The sequence below is a fragment of the Ornithorhynchus anatinus genome, chromosome 19 (genome assembly GCF_004115215.2).
Source record: "Ornithorhynchus anatinus isolate Pmale09 chromosome 19, mOrnAna1.pri.v4, whole genome shotgun sequence".
Taxonomy (NCBI): Eukaryota; Metazoa; Chordata; class Mammalia; order Monotremata; family Ornithorhynchidae; genus Ornithorhynchus; species Ornithorhynchus anatinus.
In genome coordinates, this window is record NC_041746.1 from 27,458,057 (window position 1) to 27,481,029 (window position 22,973).

The 22,973-nt window shown below is 43.0% G+C and overlaps 1 protein-coding gene and 1 long non-coding RNA gene across 2 annotated transcripts; one reads left to right on the plus strand and one right to left on the minus strand.

The window, feature by feature from the left end:
- Positions 1-2,755: 2,755 nt before the first annotated feature.
- LOC120639022 lies at positions 2,756-9,411 on the minus strand. Its single transcript, XR_005661133.1, has 2 exons — positions 9,315-9,411; positions 2,756-2,857 (listed from the first exon to the last, which is right to left on the minus strand). It is a non-coding gene; the product is annotated as an uncharacterized LOC120639022 (long non-coding RNA).
- Positions 9,412-10,788: 1,377 nt separating this feature from the next.
- Positions 10,789-22,391, plus strand: SPACA1 (sperm acrosome associated 1). Its single transcript, XM_029047023.1, has 7 exons — positions 10,789-11,076; positions 16,358-16,414; positions 19,113-19,214; positions 19,671-19,777; positions 20,109-20,244; positions 21,526-21,646; positions 21,915-22,391. Exons 1-7 carry the CDS (start codon positions 10,821-10,823, stop codon positions 22,099-22,101), a joined length of 966 nt encoding a protein of 321 aa, XP_028902856.1. The 5' UTR covers positions 10,789-10,820; the 3' UTR covers positions 22,102-22,391.
- The last annotated feature ends 582 nt before the right edge of the window (positions 22,392-22,973 follow it).

The following is a 22,973-nucleotide window of genomic DNA, read 5'->3' on the forward strand; positions in this document are numbered from 1 at the left end:
TTATGAGTCTATAAATTTCACTCATGTTCCTCCCTAGCCTTGCTTTCCCAGTGCATGAATCTGAGGATGCTTCTTAGAGATTTGCCTGGGTGGAGCAGATGGGAAAGGCAGAGAAGGTGAGAAGAATGCTAGGTCATTTGGGAACAGTCTAGTGAAAAGACCTGAAACTCAGGTAGAGGAGCTTTACCTTAATGAAAAGTCACTGCAGGACATGAAGGCAGGAAAGCAGTTTTGGCTGCAACTTTAAGATAAAATGAAGAGGAGGATGCTTAATGTGGGAGGTTGATTATATCAGTCCCTACAGCATCACAGTAGTTGGACTGAATCTTTTTATGGTATGATATGGAATGGCATGATATGATGGCAGAAAATGGATTTTTTAAGAAAAGAGGATGCAGAAATCTTTCAAGGAACTCTTCTTAGGTTCCTCTCTCAGTAACACAGGCAGACCAACACTTAGTACAAGCTACAGAGGTAGCAATTCTAGTCAAATGGCTTGGAATCACAAATACCACATCTAAAATAGCACGGAGCCCAGTAGTCAAGAATCACTCTTCTCTATGTTTAGAAAATTCCCTGCAGGAGCTAGAATGGTAGTCATTCAAGAAATAGTTGTTGATACAAATTATTTGGAAAACCTTTCACACAAATATTTTAATTTTTATAAGTTAAAATACACTTCGATTTCTCTTTTCCCCCGAGGGTCTCAGAAACTGTTTAGTCATATTATAAGCCCAACAAGAAAGTGATGTTAGCCACCTCTGATATCCTTCAGTGGCTTTCCCTGATCCTGGGGAGAATGTACTCAGACAAAAGACATCACCATCACTTACTATGAGCAAACCTATTGGTTTCCATGGATCCCATGCATCATAATGGTCCCAATAACCACTTGGGGGCTACCCAGATAATGTTGGAGGATTTGATAGTAGTTTTGTCATGTACAAAACAGAGCTCTTCCTTTTCCCACCCAAACCCCGCCCATCAAAGACTTTGTTTTCACTGTAGACAGCACCACCATCTTGTCTGTTCAGCTCATAAACTTAGATTTATCCTTGACTCATCTCTCTTTTTCGACCTACATATTCAATCTGTCACCAAATCTTGTTGGTTCTACCTTCAAAACATTGCTAAAATCCACCTTTCCCTTTCCATCTAAACTGCTACAATGCTGATCCAAGCACTTATCATATTCCACCTTCACTACTGAATCAGTTTCTTTGCTGACCTCCCTGCCTCCTGTCTCTCCCCACTCCAATCCTTACTTCACTCTGTTGCCCAGATAATTTTTCTAAAAAATCATAATAATCTATGTTTCCCCATTCCTCAAGCACCTCCACTGGTTGCCTATTCACCTTCGTATCAAACAGAAACTCCTTACAATTTGTCTTTAAAGCACTGAATTACCTTGCCCCTGCCTAGCTTATCTCACTGATTTCCTAATAATAATAATAATAATAATTGTGGTACTTGAGAAGCACTTACTATGCTCCAGGTACTGTACTAACCATTGGGGTAGATACAAGGTGATTAGGTTGGATTCAGTTCCAGCCCCACATGAGGGTCACAATCTTAATCCCCATTTTACAGATGAGGGAACTGAGGCACAGAGAATTGAAGTGACTTGCCCAAGGTCACACAGCAGGAGAGTGTTGGACCCAAGATTAGAACCCAGGTCCTGACTCCCAGGTCCATGCTCTATCCACTAGGCCATGCTGCTTCCTACAACAACCCGGCCCACTCACTTCACTCCTCCAACCCCAACATATTCAGTGTACCTCGATCTCAATAAATACCACTGATTCATTGGATTTGACATGGTTGGACTCAAAAGTATTATGCTGAAGTTATGCAAATGGGGTGCTTTTAATATTAGATTGGGTTCCCTTAAGTGTCTCCTTGGCTGGGCGTCCAGCTGGAAGTTAATGATGAGAAGTAATAATAACCTCTAGCCAACTAGGACCCCTGAGAACTCTCACCCACATCCAGGGTGTCAGAGAGGCAGAAGGAATGGGACGGAGCCAGGGGCGGAAAAGTGGGAAATACAGTGGTTCAATAAGATGAGTGTTCTGACATCAATGTTCTAAAACAGATCCTGTCTGCAACACCAGTTTCCCACCAAAGATAGGTTGGCACAGAGTTAGGTTTCTCCCATGTAGATTTGGGGGGAAAAAAATGCCATTTTCTATGGGGAAATTGATTTCAAAAATGCCTTGTACTTTCTAGTTAAGGCCACTGGACCCTCCCTGCAAATAAAAATTGTTACCAGCCACTTCATAGGACTAGAGAAGGAGTTACAAGCAAGTAAAATAAAAATGTAAAATTATCTATGCTTTTTCCAGGCAGCTTCTCATTCTGCATCTCAGTTGTCCGGCTTCATGTAATTTCAGTCACATTCACAATGGGGGAAAAATTCAGGGCTGATGCACTGAATTCACAAACACTGCTAGATGGCAGTGCTGTGAATCCCTAAAAAATTATCACAATTGTAGGATTATGCGGTAAACAATGCCCCTTCTTATGACATAATCAGTCCACTTCAAAAATACATGTATCAAATGAAACACTCCCTGTCACATTACACAAATGCTGACTGAACTCTGGAATTCATTCATATAACATGCATGACTAGGGAAACCGTGAGTGAAATTCTTTCCGACAAGTCAAGGTTTGTTTACTGCCAGATCTTGATGAAAGAACTGTGCGGCTCAGGATATGATGACAATTGATATAAAAAGAAAACTAGAATCAAGAATCAGCCAAGGGATCCCCTTCTTTATTTTGCTTCACCCCCGTAAAGTTCTGCAGCAGATGAAAAATGGTGTGTTTTCTCTTTCTGGCACGCAGTGATGCATTTCTAGAAAACAGCATTATTTTCAAGATGATCACGAAACTGTGTTTGAAGTCATTGGTGTCTGGCTGGCAAAATGGACCTGTCTGGCAACTAGGATGAATATGGGCTGTTCAGCTGCCAGGAAAGTAGGCTATTTGCAGGTCCTAACTTTTCTAACATCCTCTTAGATCTCCCTTCTAAAAACATTTAAACAATCTATAATGGGGACATGCTTAAGGAGTCATTAAAAAAATTATTATTATTGTTGTGTTTGTTAAGCACTTACTATTTGCCAAGCACTGTTCTGAGTGTTGGGGTAGATACAAGTTAATAAGGTTGGACACAGTCCCTGCCCCACAAGGGGTACATATGTTTCTGGAATAGCAGGCTCAGATCCTTTTACACCTAAATTAGTTTCATGAGGAAGACTTGAGGTTTACAGTGGAAAGCTGATGGGAGAATGAGAGAGGAAGAAAGAGGATGATAGGAAGAAGCACAATAACCCAGAAGTGGGGGGAATTCTTGGTAGACAGCTTCAAAATAGAACAAGGGCTTATAAACAGTTATACCATGTTGAAGAGAGCAGCTCAGAGAACAGAGAACCAGTGGTCTCCAATAAGCTCATCATAGCATTTTCCTCCAGACTAGTAGCAGAAGGGTTTTTAATTTTTTTCCCACTTCATAAAATGGCCAGTGCAAGGAGGGATTTGAATTCTTCATTCAAGTTGAGAGAAGAAACCCAGAGGGGACATGGCTGCAGACAGAGACTGGCTGGAATACCTGAGACACCTTCTGCTGCTCCAGTATTGATCTAGGAGAGGGCCAAAGTCATTACTATGGCAACTATGCTTATTCAGTGGGGGAAGCAATGCATTATCTATGCACGGGAAAGAAGTGAGAAAAGGGTATTTTCAATGCTGCCTCTTCACACTGCAGATGGGCCTTGACCTCTCAAGATCAGTTGTTGTTGATGGAAGTTTCAGGAAAATAAAATCTGTGGAGAGGGACTCACAAGAGGATCAGAAAAAAAAAAGCCTAATAGCATGGAAAACAATATTTCAGTGAATTCCAATTTTCCACTTTCTTCACACTCAAAGCTCTTCAGGTTACCTTATCGCTGACAAAATGTTGAATAAAAATTGTTCAGATTTTTGCTGCCAAAAGCATGGAAATGGCTGGAGTCCATTGTCCAGTGACACCTAGAGATTAGTGAATTCAGACCTGACAGACATAATTACTGTAAACCTCCAAAATGCTTGCTGCCTTTTGCTCCTAGTTTTCTGAGAAGTCTGTGCTTGGCCCACAGGGTCAACCAACAAGATAAACAAGTTGCAAACAAGTTCTTACCCTTATTTTAAATAGGAAGAAATTGAAGCTTAGATGTGAGAGAACACAGTGAAGAAGGCAAGTTTGCAGCCGTGAAGGGAAGAATTAAGGCACCTGATCAGGGGTGGAAAAGCCCACCCCTACATAAATTATAATAATTGTGATATATGTGACAAGCACTGAACTAAGCACTGGGGTAGATACAAGATAATCACGTCAGGCACATTCTCTGTCTAATGAGGAATTTACAGTCTAAGTTCAAGGGAAACGGGTATTTCATCCTGATTTTAGAGCTGAGGAAACTGAGGTACAGAGAAGTTAAAAAATGACACCCAAGATTACACAGAAAATAACCAGTAGGGCCAGGATTAGAACCCAGGTGCTCTGACTCCCAGGATCATGCTCTTTCTACTAGACCATGCAGCTTCTCGATTATCTGGAAACACACAGCCTGAATGAAAAGCTGTCAGTTTTTCACTTCACCTTCCCTAGTACACCTCTGCCCTCCATGATTGTAGTCACGGTTTCACTGAGTGCAACATGCACAAAATGGAGGAAAAAGAAAACAGAACATCTGAAAGCAACAGGCCCAGAGGAAGTTATGGTGATGATGATAGTGGTATTTGTTAAGCACTTACTGTGTGCCAAGCACTGAACTAAGCACCGGGGGAGATACAAGATAATCAGGTTGGGCACAATCCACATCTCTCATCAGGCTCCCAGTCTAAGTAGGAGGGAGTATGGCATTCCCATTTTACAGATGAGGAAACAGACCTAGAGAAGATACAGCTATGATCAGCTCTATTTTCAATGCCATTTTGCCCAGCTGGGACCAGCACATTCAGGTGCCAGGAGGGTGCCTACTTACAGAGCATCTTATGCTTCTTTTGGGCTCAGGTGCCCTTTACTTCTGGGTTTATTCTTTATGCTGCTGCCCATTGGTACGGAGGGAGGTAGAGCAAAATACTCAGCCTGGGAATACAAGAATTGGGATAGAGAGAACATGCGCTTCAACCCTAACCTTTAGCCAGTGTAATACATGTTTAAACCCCCCAGTGGCAGAGAAGCATAATATTATCACAGTTTTGATCCCATCACTGAAGCTCTGATTACTTGAATAAATGGTTAGTGCAGATCCGATCCACCTTTCATCATCTGTGACCAGTAAAAGAGTTATTTAAAAAGTACAGAGGGAATGACTGCACAATATTGGCTTTGTGAAAAGAGCAAGGCTGCCTAATAAAGCCCCCTCTGCCTCAGTTGACTGCAGAAGGCCAGGTGGAGGAACCAGAATAAATAGTTTCTGCTAGTTACCCTACTATGATCCCACAGCTCCTGGAGCTTCTGTCTTCCACTTGAGCTCTCATTTGCAGGACAAGGTCCATAAGAGAAACTGGGCAGGAGGATAGTGGGTATGGACATCCCATCAGTACTCTAACTCCACTCTGCTTCCTTCCTTGACAATAGCAGGGCTATACTTAGGCCCAGAATTCCAGCAGCGGGAAGGGAGCTAAGGAGAAGTCTCAAAGGAGGAGAGAGAGAGGCCGTTGGGATAACTGGAGAAGTGATTCCCACCCCCTCGCTAATTAATAGTAATAATAATTGTGGTATTTGTTAAGGGCTTACCGTACCACACACTGGGTTAGATACAAGATAACGAGGTTGAACACAGTTTCTGCCCCATATGGGGCTCACATTTTAAAGGGGAGAGTTAACAGGTATTTAATCGCAATTTTACAGATGAGAAAACGGAGGATCAGAGAAGTGAAGCAACTTGCCCAAGATCACACAGCAGGCAAGAGGCAGAGCGGGGAGCGGGGATTAGAATCAGAGTGGCAGATCCGTGGTCTTGCCAAAGGTCTTGCTATTTAACACCTGTTCTCATGGATCATGCGGCCTTAGTAGTTAGCTGTGGGGACAAAGAAGCTCTTAGGGCTTGAATTGAACCCAACCTCCTTTGAGCGTTACCATACAAAACAAGAAGAGAATGCATTCACTCAGACACTAGCAGGAGGCTGATTGGCCCACTTAATTGAGATTTCATTTCCCTTAGAGATGAAACAATATTCTTCTCTCTAGGGGACTGATTAAATCCAGAGGGGAAAAATAAAAAAGGAAAGGGTGGTAATACAGAGGTTCCAATCCTGGCCCCAAAAGATAATTCTCATGTCTATAAACATATTGAGCACTTCTCCACTCTGTGGTAATTCTGTACCTTTAAAAAAGCACTTTTGCAAGGGGGAATGGGTATGATGCTTCTTAAGGGGAGAAGAATTGTGAGGTAGATTTGAGAGAGGCAAATGGTTCGGGGAATCTCCTGCCCCACTCCAACAAGCAGACCATGTGTACTGGGAAGATTTAAGCTTCCTCGGGGGTTTTGTGTACAGCTGTGACACACTCAGTGATTTCATCATGGCTTAAACCTAGCGAAGCATCACAATTTACGCTCATCAGGCGGTCTGCTTCTCAGCTGATATTTTGATATTTCGATATTCTCTCAGGTAGAAAAACTTCCTTCACAAGCCACCTGAGAGCAAGATTGTCAAAATCGGTTGATAATTCATGTGACATTATTTGCCTAAACATTGTCATAAGCACCCCAGGAGGTTTGTATAATTGTACAACGTTAGAGCAGCATTTGGGTACAGCCTGTTACAGCACATTTTTTTTTTTTTTCATTTCAGGCTCTTCAGTCTGACCTTGGCCTTTTTCTGCTGAGCCAATCTTCTTTACTGTCTCATTCCATGTTGTTACGGACTGTTTCAATCTGCCCTGTTTCTGAGCAAAATCCACAAACCCATCTTTGAGATCTCAAATTTCCATTTGGCTCCATTAGGACTTCTCATTTACTTTTTAGGTCACCAAAACTCCTAGCAGCTAAATCAGGTACCTCAGAGTTTATGTGACTAACATTCCTCTGATCTAGTTAAGGGATGCACACATTCAATTCTGAATTTTCTCATTTGAAACCTGGTTTAGGTCATGAATTTTCTCCATCTGTTTTTTTCCTTTAAGAAGTGCGTCTACTTCAGGTAAGTACTCAAACAAAACACGAATGTTCCTGGCGTCGAGGGTTTTGAGTCCTAGGAAATGAATGCTTTTCTCAAGAACAGTTCTAAAAATCTTAACCCTGCATGTTCTGTTTCCCTTAACAGTAGAATACGTCCAAGACACTTGTCGGCAGATACTTTGAAAGTGGTGCAGCAGGTATAAGAATTTTTAGAAAAAAACTGAGCAGTAAGAATGGTTTCAAACCTAGAGTCTTTTTTAGTGTCCCAGCCTTGAGGCTGGTACATAAATCAAGATCCTCTGAGGGGGAACATATCTACTCAACTTCCATTATCGTCACGGATAAGTACTTGGCTCAAAGCTAACCCTCTGCAGGTCCCAATCTTGCTTCTCCAGGAAGAAAGAAAGTGTGTCAGATTTCTTGAAAAGTTCACACTCTGCATCCAGGCTGTGTGTTCAGTGCGACACATGCCCTGGCACACACCCCTGTAGCAAGTGCAAGCAGAGCACCCGCAGCCCTGCTGTTGCTGCGTATGTTGCGGTACTATTAGGAGGCATGGAGGACACCGGCAAACAGGGAGGCAAGGTGGAGGGAGACACAAAGTGACAGCAGTTGAAATAGCTAGCAAAAAGAAAGTCACATAGGGTAGGTATGGGGAGAGGGGAAAGGCGAGTATTTTTTGCTAGTATCTGTCTAAAGGGACAAGGAACTGTATCAAGCAAATACTTAGTCTAGTGGTCCGCATAGAGTAAGCACTCAGTAAATACCACTGATGGAAAAGGAACATAATAAGCAGGAAGAAACATAATAAACAGGGCTGTTGTTGGCCAATTAAATGCCCCGTACCGACTTGATTAGCGGCACCAGGACGCCACTAGACTCTAAGCTCCCTGTGGTCAGGGATCAGGTCTAGCAACACTACTGTGGAATCTCTCAAGCACTTAGGACAGTGTTTTGCCACACAGTAAGCACTTAATCACATTTATCAAGTGCTTACTGTGTGCAGAGCACTGCACTAAGTGGTTGGGTGAGTAGGACAGTATGACACATTTGATACATATAATTAATGGATGCTCCTAGGAATTGCGAAAAGGTTGCCCTGCTGGATTTCCAACTTAATGGCTAGGGAGGGACCTTCATTCATTCATTCACTCATTCAATAGCATTTATTGAGCACTTACTCTGGGCAGAGCACTGTACTAAGCGCTTGAAATGTACAATTCGGCAACAGAGAGAGACAATCCCTGCCCAATAATGGGCTCACAGTCTAAACGAACAACTCTCTATAGCTCAAGCTTTCCCTCTAATATCCTGCTATAGTCCTCTCATCTGTGAGTTTATCTAACCCTCTCTTTTGGTTGGCATAACAATATTTCCTACCTGCCCAACTTCCTTCAGTAACAACTTTCATCTTCTGAGAAAGAAGTTTCCTTTGGTTGGTTTTGAACCTACCACCTTCAAGCTTCTTTATGACAGACTAGTTCTATTGCCTTGTGTTGCCCTGACTAATCCCTTTATAATTTTGTGAGACTTCAATTGTGTCCTTTTTCAGCCTTCACCTTTCCAGCCTTAAAATCTTTAATCTTTTCAGTATATTCTTAGTATATTCTCCACCCTCCAATCATCCTTAGATGTACATCTTGCCTATACTTTATCTAGCTCTTTTAGTTTAGCCCGTTCCTGCCCCGCCTCTTTACCACTAATCACTTTCCAAGCCTTGAATAATAGGTTTCTTCATTCAAACACATAGCGGGCTCTGGGGGATCAGTAGATTGCCGAAGGTGGGTTAGTAGTTGGGAAAATAAGTTCATCTGAACCCACAAGAGGCTCTGACAGGCCGGGGAACCCCAGGGAAGTAGATCGATGGCTGTCGGGTGGCTCACTGGTGTCAACTCTAAAGTATAAGCACTAAAATTGTAAGCTCCTTGTAGGTAGGGATCACGTCTCCCAAATGTATTTTACCAAACGGCTGGTACAGTGCCCTGCACAAAGTAAGTGCTCTCAATAAATATCATTGACTGACGGATTGTGGTTTTAGCCTTATGCTGTCCTTTTCCCCTCACTCCTGCCCCCAACCTCTTCCCATCCACAGGAACTCCCTCCTCCTCAGTAATAATAATGATAATAGTGATATTAAGTACATACTGTTCGCCAAGTGCTGGGGATAGGAAAGAACCCGGGCTCGGGAGTCAGAGGTCTTGGGCTCTAATCCCTCCTCCGCCACTTGTCTGCAGTGTGACCTTGGGCAAGCCGCTTCACTTCTCTATGCCTCAGCTCCCTCATCTGTAAAATGGGGATGAAGACTGTGAGCCCCAAGTGGGACAACGTGATTAACTTGTATCTCCCACTGGGCTTAGAACAGTGCTTAGCACATAATAAGCGCATAAGAAATACCATCATTAGCATTAAGTACGATTGAACGAATGAATACGCTCCGTGGCTAGAAGCCCCCGTTTCACCAACCAATCCCAGGTGTCCCCCCTTGATTCCCCCAACCCATCCCAGGTGACCCACCCTTGCTTCCCTCAACCCATCCCAGGTTTCCCCCCTTTCTTTCCCCCAACCAATCCCAGGTGACCCCCCCTTGTTTCCCCCAACCCATCCCAGGTCCCCCCCCTTCTTGCTTTCCCCAACCCACCCCAGGTATCCCCCCTTGCTTCAACCCAACGCAGGTGTCTCCCCCTTGCTTCGCCCAATCAATCGCAGGTGACCCCCCTTGTTTTCCCCAACCCATCCCAGGTCCCCCCTTCTTGCTTCCCCCAACCCATCCCAGGTGTCCTCCCCCTTGCCTACCCCAATCAATCCCAGGTGTCCCCCCTTTCTTTCCCCCAACCCATCCTAGGTGACCCACCCTTGCTTCCCTCAACCCATCCCAGGTTTCCCCCCCTTTCTTTCCCCCAACCCATCCCAGGTGACCCCCCCTTGTTTCCTCCAACCCATTCCAGGTCCCCCCCTTCTTACCCATCCCAGGTCCCCCCCTTCTCGCTTCCCCCAACCCATCCCAGGTATCCCCCCTTGCTTCCCCCAACCCAACGCAGGTGTCCCCCCCTTGCTTCCCCCAATCAATCCCAGGTGTCCCTCCTTTCTTTCCCCCATCCAATCCCAGATGACCTCCCTTGTTTCCCCCAGCCCATCCCAGGTCCCCCCTTCTTGCTTCCCCCCAACCCATCCCAGGTATCCCCCCCTTGCTTCCCCCAACCCATCCCAGGTGACCCCCCCTTTCTTTCCCCCAACCCATCCCAGGTGACCCCCCTTTCTTTCCCCCAACCCATCCCAGGTCCCCCCCTTCTTGCTTCCCCCAATCCATCCCAGGTGAACCCCCCCACCTTGCTTCCCCCAACCAATCCCAAGTGACCCCCCCCTTGCTTCCCCCATCCCAGGCGTGCCAGCCAATCCCAAGTCCTCCCCTTGCTCCCCCCAACCAATCCCCGGCGTCCCCCTTGCTCCCCCAACCAATCCCCGGCGTCCCCCTTGCTCCCCCCCAACCAATCAGAGGCCCTCCTCCCTTCCATTCCCCGTCCCGCCACGCGGGGCGCTCGGAAGGCGCGAGGCGAAGTGTGGCTGTGACGCCCGAATGGTTGCCGGGGGAACGGCGGGGGGCGGGGGGGGGGGGCGCCACTGGGCGGAGGCGCAGCGGGCCGGGCCGCAGCCATGGGGCGCTCGGCTGGGCGGGGGGCGCTGCTGTTCCCGCGCCTGCCGCTAGGGGGGCCGCTGCTGCCGCTGCTGCTGCTGCTGCTGCTGCTGGCGGGGCCCGAGCCTGCGCAGTCGAGGAACAACAGCCAAGAGCTGGAGCTCAGAGAGCACAAAGACCCGGAGCCGGAGTCCGAGGCGGAGCCGGAGCCCGACGAGCCCGAAGAGCCCGAAGAGCCCGAAGAGCCCGACGAGCCCCAACCGGACACCGGCAAAGGTGCCATCCCACCAACCCCCGAACAAATCCCTCTGTGCAAACCACTCTTATCACAATGATAATAATCCTTGTTAAGGGCTCACCATGTGCCAAGCACTCTTCTAAACACTGGGGTCCAGAGCAGGGCAGCAGGACTGTCCCACCTGGGGCCTACAGGCTCATGGCCCACTTGGCAGATGACAAGTAAGCACCATAATAATGATAATAATCCTTCTTAAGGGTTTATCACAATGATAAAAATCCTTGTTAAGGACTCACCATGTGCTAAGCACTCTTCTAAGCACTGGGGTCCAGACCAGGGCAGCAGGACTGTCCCATGTGGTGCTCACAGGCTCACGGGCCACTTGACAGATGACAGGGAAGCCCCAAAATAATGATAATAATATTTCTTAAGGGCTTATCACAATGATAATAATCCTTCTTAAGGGCTCACCATGTGCCAAGCACTCTTCTAAGCCCCAGGGTCAAAACAAAAACTCCTCACTCTAGGCTTCAAGGCTCTCCATCACCTTGCCCCTTCCTACCTCTCCTCCCTTCTCTCTTTCTACTGCCCACCCCACATGCTGTGCTCCTCTGCCGCCCACCTCCTCACCATCCCTCGGTCTCGCCTATCCTGCCGTCGACCCCTGGGCCACGTCCTCCTGCGGTCCTGGAATGCCCTCCCTCCTCACCTACGACAATCTAATTCTCTTCCCCTCTTCATATCCCTACTTAAAGCTCACCTCCTCCAAGAGGCCTTCCCAGACTGAGCTCCCCCCTTTTTCCCTCTGCTCCCTCTACCCCTCCCTTCACCTCTCCGCAGCTAAACCCTCTTCTCCCCCCTTTCCCTCTCCTCCTCCCCCTCTCCCGTCCCACTCCCTCAGCACTGTACTCGTCCACTCAACTGTTTATATCTTCATCACCCTATTTATTTTGTTTAATGAGATGTACACACCCTGATTCTATTTATTTGCCATTGTTTTTATGAGATGTTCTTCCCCTTGACTCTATTGCCATTGTTCTTGTCTGCCTGTCTCCCCCGATTAGACTGTACGCCCATCAAAGGGCAGGGACTGTCTCTATCTGTTGCTGACTTGTACATTTCAAGTGCTTAGTACAGTGCTCTGCACATAGTAAGCGCTCAATAAATACTACTGAATGAATACCAGGGCTGTAGGGTTGCCCCACATGGGGCTCACTGTCTCAAGAGCCACTTGACAGATGAGGGCACAGGCCCAGAGAATCATAATAATAATGATAATCATACTCCTCAAGGGCTTATCACAATAATAATCATACTTCTTAAGGGCTTTCCATGTGCCAAGCACTCTTTAAGCCCTGGGGTCTATCCCAGGGCAGCAGGGCTGTCCCACGTGGGGCTCACAGTCTCATGGGCCACTTGACAGATGAAGGAACAGGCCCAGAGAATCATTGTAATGATAATAACACTCCTTAAGGGCTTATCACAGTACTAATACTTGTTAAGGGCTTGCCATGTGCCAAGCACTCTTCTAAGCACTGGGGTAGATACCAGGGAATCAGGGCTGTCCCACGTGGGGCTCACAGTCTTAATCCCTACTTGACAGGTGAGGTAACAGGCCTAGAGAATAATAATAATGATGGTACTTGCTAAGTGCTTACTATGTGTCAAGCACTGTTCTAAGCGTTGGAAGCAGAATTGGAACCCGTCTTCTGACTCCCAAGCCCATGCTCTCGCCACTAGGCAGGGCTGCTTCTCAATCAGGTTGGACACAGTCCCTGTCTTAATCCCCACAATCTTAATCCTCATTTGACAGACCCAAAGAAGTCAAGTGACTTACCCAAGGTCACACAGCAGACAAGTGATGGAGCTGGGATTAGAACCCACGTCCTCTGACTCCCCAGCCCATGCTCTTGCCATGCTGTGGATGCAAATAGAGAAGCAGTGTGGCTCAGTGGAAAGAGCATGGGCTTTGGATTCAGAGGTCATGAGTTTGAATCCCAGCTCTGCCATTTGTCAACCGTGTGACTGTTGGCAAGTCACTTAACTCCTCTGTGCCTCAGTTACCTCATCTGTAAAATGCGGACTAAGACTGTGAGCCCCATGTGGGACAACCTGATTCCCCTGTGTCTACCCCAGTGCTTAGAACAGGGCTCTGCACATAATAAGCGCTTAATAAATACCAACATTATTACTATTATTATTAAATAGGCACATTAAGTGGGGCCTGAGAAAGTCCCACAGGGGAAACAGCCTGGGGGAGTTCATTCCTTCGGGCCCCAGGATGGGCAGGCAGGACCCTGCCCCTGGCATCCTCCAACCACCCAAAAGTAGGGCCCAGGCTCCCTTTCCAAGATAGTGTTCTACACATAGTAAGGTCTCAATGAATAATAATGATGATGATATTTGTTAAGCGCTTACTATCACTGTACTAAGCACTGGGGTAGATACAAACTAATCAGAATGGACATAGTCCCTGTCCCACACAGGGCTCACAGTCAATCCTCATTTTACAGACGAGCTGAGGCACAGGAGAAGTTAAGTGACTTGCCCAAGGCCACACAGTAGACAGGTTGCACAGCCGGGATTAGAACCCATAACCTTCTGACTGCCAGGACCATGCTCTATCCATGATGCTTCTCTATACTACTGACTGATGGATCGATTGACCATGCAGGACACATCACTTTTACAACACGTTTATAAGGAACTCTCCATCGGTGATGTTATAATAATAGTACCCATTAAGCACTTACTCTGTACTAAGCGCTGGGATACATGCATTGTAAACAAATTGGACATAGTCCCCATCCCACACAAGGTTCACACTCCATGAGGAAAGTCAAGCAGATCTTAATGCCATTTTGCAGACGAAGGATCCGAGGCAGAGAGAAAGCAAGCAGTGGGAGCCAGGATCAGATACCCATTTTCCTGATTTCCAGACCTGCCTCTTTCCAATGGAACATGCCCCCTTTCGATATAATCACATCACACAAAGTCCCTGTCTCACCGGGGGCTCACAGTTTAAAGGGATGGGAGAGCAGGTATTTTTTCCTCCGTGAGGAGAAAACTGAGGTCCAGAGAGGTTTAGTGTCTTGCTCAAGGTCCCACAACCAGCAAGTAGCAAAGCCAGTATTTAATCTCCTCATTCCCCCTCCTGTGTTCTTCCCATTAGACCAAAGTGTGAAGTTTCATGTGGGTATTGGGCAAAAAAGCATCTATGCTTACTCAATGCTTTAGTCATCCACAAAAAAACCCTAGAGGCCAGATCGGAGAGGAAAATGGGAGTAGAAAACACCAAGCAAGACACTAAACTTGTGACAGTTTCAGATGAGAAGTTAGCCAATGGAGAGTCCTGAGGCATTGGATACATAAATTTGCCTCATTCTGTTGGTTCATTAACCAGTGAAACATGATAAGGGGCTGGTTATGTTGTATTGATTAGCTGCTCGCATATTGGCAAGCTTAGGAGGTTTCTTGGAGCTGACTGGGGCTGGTTTTGTCTTTGTCCTTGGGAGGACTCTGAGGTCTGGACCATGTCCTCTCATCTTCCCTGTGATATTATTTTGGCAGCTGTATTTTCTCCAGTTTCCTCTGACGAATAGCCAGCCGCAGTATGGAGCTCAGAAAATTGACTCTATGAGGTTAATGGTGGGACCAAAGCATCTATCAGCCTTGTTCGCATCACTTTACCTGAAATTTACCTAGCTTGGCAAAATATGAGAAGGAACTTCTGATCCCTAGGGGAGATATGCCGTTCCCTGTGTATTGAGGTATTGCTGAACCGATGTTCTGAAAATTATTTCATCACTTTTATTGGCCTCCTGGTCTAAATCTTCGATCAGCATCTAATTGGTAACCTTGCCTCAGAGTGAACTGGTGTCATCGCATCCTTAAAGCCTCAGTTCTACAGAGGACCTGTTATGGATAACAAAATAAAAAAATATGCAACTGGAGAAGCGATTTCAGACTCAAAGACCTAGATGTTTTTTTATTTGAAGGCTCTAATTGCAGTCCTTTGTCTATAACTACATTTAAGATGTGGAAGATTTACTCACTTAGACACCTAGCGTATAATAAATCTTTGGGCTTTTGGACCAGCATACAAAACATTTTATCTTTCTAACGTGTAAAAATGCAATTGTTGTAGAAGGATTTAAGGACAGGGGCCTTTGCTTTTTTGAGCTGGCTGTTGAAGGTCTGGGTTGGAAAAGCTTACTGTGTAAGAACATGCATATAAGGGAGTGTGTGTTTAAGGGAGATAAGGCTACCATTAAGAATTGAAGTTTCATAGGTGTCAGAAATAGAAACAATATAAAACATTTCACTGATAAGGAAAAATTTTTAGTTGGATAAATGTATATACAGAGGTAATATTGTTGGCTTAAACAAATACAGGGTTTTTGCACATGTGTACAGGCAGAACCTGTGTTTGTGTTCTCATCAATTGTAATTCAGGCTGCACCAGAAGTTTGTATTTGAATAGTCCCAGCCTACAAAACAACTTGAAAAAATGAAAAGTCTAAAGCATTTAAACCCACAAGACCTATTCCAGTTGCTTAACTCATATAATGCGCTCATTTCCTAAGCCTAACCTGCCAGGTCTGAGGCTGAAGCAAGCATTTAGGACACATTTGGATACAGAAAATGAAGTGAACGGATTTCCAGGTTTTGAAGTTTCAGTGAGTCCCAGGAGTCAAACAGACTTTTTGGTGAAAACCATTTGGGCACCCTTTTCTATTTAAGACCTACAACTTTTAAAGTTGAGAGTTTGTTTTCCATAGATTGCTAGCTAGTAGGGGGCAGGAAGATGTCTCAAATGTAATTTTGGTTCAGTCACCAACAAAATGATCAAATGATTTAAAAACTGAGGCTCTCGCTGAATACTTCATTTTCATGAATTTTACTAAATTATTTGTACAATGTTTGCCAGAGAAGCAGCGTGGCTCAGTGGAAAGAGCCCGGGCTTGGGAGTCAGAGGTCATGGGTTCGAATCCTGACTCTGCCACCTGTCAGCTGTGGGACTGTGGGCAAATCACTTAGCTTCTCTGTGCCTCAGTTACCTCATCTGTAAAATGGGGATTAAGACTGTGAGCCTCACTAGGGACAACCTGATTACCCTGTATCTACCCCAGCGTTTAGAACAGTGCTCTGCACATAGTAAGCGCTTAACAAATGCCAACATTATTATTATTATAGGCTCAAGTCCAGGGAACAAGCAAGCGTGGTTTTCTTCAAAAATATCATATTGGCTGAGATATAGGACTTTATTTGGGGATGATTTCATTTGATTAAAAATATAATTTCATTCTTTATGTTTAGATTCAAATGGGACAATATCCAGGGAAATAGAATTTGGACTATGCACAGTAACATGTGGTAAGTAGCACAGTAGATGAATAAAACATATTGGAATTTGTTTTAGGGGAAAAAAGTGCTAACTGTAGCAATTTAGAAGTTGTAATTTCAATTTCCAATAATTATAATTAACAAAAACAATCAAGCTGATTGTCATTAAAGTTTAGGTCAGATGTGTGGTTTTATTAATTTCACAGCCTGCGCAATCCTAATTTTAAACCAGTTTCCTAAATTTATTGGCACTTGAGCTGCCTTTACTAAAGTAATTTTCTCCATTTGTGAACATCTGTGAGATGTATCAGAAGATGAAAGATCTTCTGATACATCTCACAGATGTCTTCCCACATACAATATTGCCAGATCTCTCCCCCCAAATTGCTTGTCAGTAGTAGTCAATTTTGCATTCCTCATTTATACAATTTATGTGTCATGCATTGACACACTGTCTTTGGAAAAAGATGACACAGAGAAAAGATCCAGGACCTATAAGGAACTGTTAGATATTTGTCCTCTTTCAGTTATCGCAGAGATGAAATTTCTGGACAAGGGTAAGAAATAGAGCCTTGCTTGCATGAAGATGGTAATGTTCAGATAGCACCTGGTAATATATAAATAATATTAACTTTGTTCTGAACAGAATTTGCCCCTCCTCACAGCAGGTCAATTGTTACAGAATTAGCAGCTCTTAAAAGAATGAGAAAAAATAAAATAAAAACCCAACAAATTGTGGGTAGGGAAATAAGCAACTGATCACATGGGCTACAAGAAGAAGAATCCTTACAGAGCCACTCTATCTTCTCCTTGGGATCAAAAGAGTGTCTGAACATTTGTCTTTTAAAAACACAGCTTTCTTCCCAAGTTTTAGAAAGCTAACCGGACTTCTGGGCTCTCCTGTAGGGGATTTTTTGTTACCCGGTTCTTTCGCTCATTCTTGTGGGCCTTCAAATTTCTAAAGAGCAATGTCTTTAAACCAACCTGTGAATGTATTACTGCAATGTACACTTTTCTATCCCTGTATCCTAACACAATCTCAGCAGGCAGAGAATGATCTCTGTTTGTGACAATTTCAGGAGGTGTTATTATTGTCTTCTCTGTCACTTGAAGTAGTTTTATGAGGTGAATGTCATATTTTAAATCTCATCAGATTACAGACACATTTAGAGGAAGAAAATGATGCACTACTTTTATTGTGGAAGGGAGGGGGTAATTCAGAATCCAAATGAGCTGTTCACATTTAAACCCAGCAAGAAGATTTTAGCTGCTTCAGCCTTTCTTCGTTTTAGAAGGATCAAGCTCTTAAGTAACTATGCAGATTCTTCTTTGTGCACTAAGGCTTCTAAAAAAATCCACCCCCCCCCAAAAAAAAATATGCATCATTTTGGTAATGATGCATTGACATACTGTCAAAATGCCTATTTGAAAAATATTTTCAATTTTTATCACCAATTAATGCTCCCACTAAAATGTTTTCCTTTTTCAACAAGAATCACAATCCTGCCATATTCTGCTGCTTTTAATAAAGTATCCTTCCTCCCTCATATTCACTAGAGGTCTCCATGGAACTTTTGAAATAAAAATATTCCTTCTGCTTTTCCACTTCCTCCTCCCTCTCTTACCCCATCCCCACTGGGGAAGTAAAGAATAGGAGCAGAGAGATGAAGAGATCATGGTCAAACTTTCTTTGGGGTATTATTATTATAAATATTTCCTACTTGCTTACTAGGTGCCAAACACTGTGCTAAGACATGGGGAAGATACAAGACAGATCAGACATGTCCCTGTTTTGCACAGGGCTCATAATCTAAGGATTATATTACTATTACTACCCCTACTCCTGCTAGTAACATTTATCTGTCTTCAACATTTAAATGGCTCATGGTCCTTCTTTTGGCAATAGTAGTAATGGTATTTATTAAGCACTTACTGTGCGCAGAACACTGTACTAACTCCTGGGGGAAAGTACATGGGTAGGAATTAGACATGGTTCCGACAGCTCTATTTCCAGGATCTGGCAATGGGAACAATGAGAGGTCAAGCATATCCTGCTGGACACCTGAAGGGCTCACATTAAAAAATACCAGTATTTATTAAGTGTCTACTATGTGCAAAGCACCAAAACCTATATAGATAAGGTATAGATAAGGTGAGCCCCCGTGGAATTTGGACTATGTAGACATTGCTCTACCCCAGCACTTAGTACAGTTCCTGGCACATAGTAAGTGCTTAACAAATACCATTCCAAAAAAAAAAGATTCCTGTCCTGTAAGGGGCTCACAATCTAATAAATACTTTGGTGGGTGACCAATCAATTAATCAGTGGTATTTACTGAGTACTTGTATGCAGAGCACTATACTAAGCAGTTGGGAGAGTACAGTATCACTGGTAGACACGAGCCCTGCCCTAAAGAAGCTTACAATCAGAATAAGGGTTGAGTTCTTGAAAAAATAATATGGGCTATGGCCTGAAAACAATGAAGTGGTGGTGGTAGCAAAAATTCAGCTTAATTGGTTATCATGGCCCTGTTAGGCAAGGAAGTTGAACAGAACTAGCTATGAAAAGCACATTTTCTGGAAAAATACAATTTGAGAGGCCTAAGGTAGTTCTACACTCTGGCATCAATAACCATCATTAAGGGAGAAGATATAGAAAAATGCTAAGAGGAAAAGTAAGGGACCATAGAAATCATTTTTCTTAACACTCTTTTGGTTTTTGCCAAAGGCATTGGCATTAGAGAAGTTTTATTAACCAATGGATGTCCTGGAGGTGAAACAAAGTGTGTTGTTCGTGTAGAAGAATGCAGAGGACCAGTAGACTGTGGATGTAAGTAAAACTCTTTTTGAGAGTGAGAGGGGGAGGGTAGGGGAGAGAGAGAGATAATGTGTGTGTGTGTGTGTGTGTGTGTGTATATTATATATATATAATGCATTATATATATTATATATATATATTCTGGGGAAATATCTTTAATTTTTGAGAAGTGCAATGCACATGGACAGAAATGACTGCCTAATAGGCTAATTAGCACATAGAAAGCAATCATAGTCATATTTAAAAATCTCATTTCTGCCCTAGACTAGCCTGCAGATTAAAATAATTTTTCTGCTCTTATTACAATTTTTCAGGCCTGCTTGTGATTTGAATAAGCATATTCCAAATAATAATAGTATGTTTGTTGACTGTGCCTTCAAAAAGTAGTTTTTAGTTGACAGCAATTTTATGATGTGTAGAGATACTTCTGAAAATATTTATTTGACAACAAAACCTTTTTTCCCTTAGGGGGTAAACCAATTTCTGAAAGCCTTTCTAGTGTGAAACTTCCTTGTGTTTTTGTACCACCTGAAAATCGTTTCAGATATGTGTGGAAAATGTTAATTCCGGAGCAGGTAAGTTAATGAAGAACCCAATTTGTGTTTTTTAATATAATTCATTTGATTCCCTGATCATATATCCATAGCTGCCCCTGCACAAAAAGTCACTTCCAATTATAAACATAATTTTATCACGGTTTGAATTGTTATTGTTTCACTCTCCACCAAAAAGTCACTCTAATTGTGTTAAGTTTGCCTTTCTACTGTTGCCAAGATTTAATCATCAATTTTTGTATACAGAAGACTGGTTTAGAAGACAGAATTCTCTTAGTTCTTATTTGAGAATAACCACCACTTTTTTGTGACTGATGTACCTTGTTCTCTCTCTCTCTTTTTTTTAAAATAGCAAGCACTCATACTTCCTAATGACTCAGCTATCCTTGAAGTACAGCGGGACACTCACCCAGTAGCATTTCTGTGTGAAACATCAGAAGACAATGAAATAATTGCCTCTGTAAAATACACAGTATATACAATGTCTGGTAAATTCCTAGTTGCTTTATGTCTATCTGGATTTTTCAAGGCAGGATTCAGAAATTTTTGAGGTTGCATCAAAATGGATGACTAGATTAGTTCTGGGTTGGAACACTTCATAACGCACACTGCCTTTTTATCCTGTTCTAAAAGACTTCTGGGCTAGATTATAACTTCCTTTAAAGTGTCTGTCTTGTTAGAAGAGAAGGCTTTCCTTCCCTACTTCTCTATGTAGGAAGGGAAGACATGGATCCCTGGCCTTGAGGAGTTTTTATTTTGTTAGAGAAGATTGGACAAACACAAAGATTGTGTACACTAAAGAAAATGGTAGGATTATCAAACAATGCAAATTACCATAACACAAGGAATGAAAACATGGAACTATTTATGACCACAAATTCCAAAAAACTGAACTATCAAAACTTATGTATACTCTCCTACAGCCCAGAGTGCTTGTAAATGAACTACCCTTGTTGATTTCTGTAGCTTCTTGTGGGGAGGGATTCTCTCTTTATTGCTGTATTGTACTTTCCCAAGTGCTTAGTACTGTACACACAGTAAGCGCTCAGTAATGTTCTACTTTGGAGAAATTTTGACTCCCTTTGACAACAAAAGACACCCTAGACAAAGGGAGGAAATGAAACTTAATTATCAAGAATGATCGCAAAGGGTAATTGATCACAAATAAAGAATAATCACCAAGATGGTAATTCAACAAGTTAATTTAAGTAATCAACAGAAAGCGATAGGGCTTATTTCATCAATTATTTCAAAATGACACTCTCATTGAGCCAACTATGATGCTGGGGAAAAGTTTAAAATCATTCATTTACATCCCCGGATTCTTAAACCTCATTAGCCAATGGTTTCAAACCTCTCTATTACCATACGTTTTTATCAGAATCCCTAAGGGAGTACCAAGAATGTTTTACTTGGCTTTCCTCTTTTGTTTCTACCCCTGAAAAACTAAGATAGAGGTGCTATCTAGTAGTGAAATGAACACAAATGAGCAAGAGAGAGGAAAGGATTAAATCCCTACTTCTCCCTTATCAACCTTTTGGGGTTTTTTTTTAGCTATTGTTGCTCTTTAAGTATTCCTTTGCTGTCAAAATTCCACTTAAATTGCTCTTTGGGTGAAAGCTTTTGTGGGAAGGGAAGGTGTCTACCAACTCTGTTGTACTGTATTCTCCCAAGTACTTAGTATAGTGTTCAGCACACAGTAAGCGGTCAATAAATATCATTGATTGATTTGGGATAAATTGATCATGTGTGGATTTTTTTTTTTTTAGAATTACAAACAAGAAGAATAACCACACCTGAAACTGATCTTGTCTTGATATTAGTCTTGGTCACTGGAATTATTATTTTTATTGGTGTGATCTTTGCATTGATCTTCATAATTATTCACTGGTAGGTGAACAGCTGGGATTTTGTATTTTTTTTAATCATAGTTCTTCCAACTCTAAAACCGGGAGTGATTACAGCCAACTAATTTGTCTATACTAGGATATTTACAATACCCCAGTTGCTAGTAAGTCAGGCAGGTTCCATTTACTATAGCCAGCCCCCAACAAAGTAATATGGATAGTGAATGAGAGGACACCCAGTGTACATAAGAAAATGTATTTATCAATCTGGTTAGACTTGGACTTTAGACAAGATGTTTCTTTCATTTTAGGGCGGCAATAAAATCATTCTGGGCATCCAGAGGGAAGAATGCCGACTCAGAAATCTATTCTGATGAAAATCCAGGAAGATTTGGTGAAGGAGAATCACCACCTCCACGCTCTTCAGAAGAATCACCAGCAGAAGTGATTGCTCAGGAAGATGAAGGGTCTACAAATGACTGGAATAATGAGAAGTAGGGAATTTGGAAAAAAATGATTTGAGTATTTAAAGCACATACCTACAAAAAAAAATACACCCTAAAACACTTGCTCATTTTGGGCAGTGAGTTCTTATTTAAATACCAAGGAAATGGTGTACTGGACTTAGACCTAATCTATGGTAGATCTGTATGGTAGAAATAAAAATATTTAATTTTTAATCTGTTTTAAGAAGGATGTAGCTCATCAATTATAGTAACAGGTAATATTTTGGGCACCAAACCGGAATTTTTCAAGAGGAACATTAAAAATACATTCTTGACACTTAACAGTGACTGTTTTATTTGAACACCCCACGTAATGGGTTTCTGGCTTATTACATAGTGTTCCCACTGAGAGTGGAACGGAATCCGTGAAGAGCATGTCACTCAAGAATCTCAGGACAAAGAAGGAGACAATAAAAAGATGATGCATAACTTAAGAGGAGTGGGAGTAGGAGCCAAAGAGGTTTTACTGCCCTGGGAGGAATGTTACTTCAAGGTCCAGATTCTCAACCATTGACTGGAGCCTTGACTAAAGCTGTGTTTACAATTGATAGCTGTTCCTCATTTCCAGATATGATGCCATTAATGGTGAAATCTTATCCAAATGTATGAGAGTAGCTGAAAAGACAGGCGTGACTGGCACTCTTCTGCATTATGTGCTCATATGGAAAATTATTTGTTGGGCTAATGTATTTGCCCTAGACAAAGCCTGTAGGTTTTCCAGACTGCCTCTGACGGTCAAAAATCCTACCTTCACCAAGCCTCTGCTTCAGAACAGCTACCCTTCTCTTGACTCTGCTCTGCCTGCAGACTTATAAAAGTCCACTGCTCATAGCTACACGTGCAGTCCTCAGCCTTGTTTCACAG

Bases quoted from the DNA above. Each gene is read 5' to 3' on its own strand.
- SPACA1 (XM_029047023.1), top strand. From the start codon at position 10,821: ATGGGGCGCTCGGCTGGGCGGGGGGCGCTGCTGTTCCCGCGCCTGCCG. The intron at 11,077-16,357 runs GTGCCATCCCAC...CTTTATGTTTAG, and splicing joins CCAACCGGACACCGGCAAAG to ATTCAAATGGGACAATATCC. The intron at 19,778-20,108 runs GTAAGTTAATGA...TTTTTAAAATAG, and splicing joins AAATGTTAATTCCGGAGCAG to CAAGCACTCATACTTCCTAA.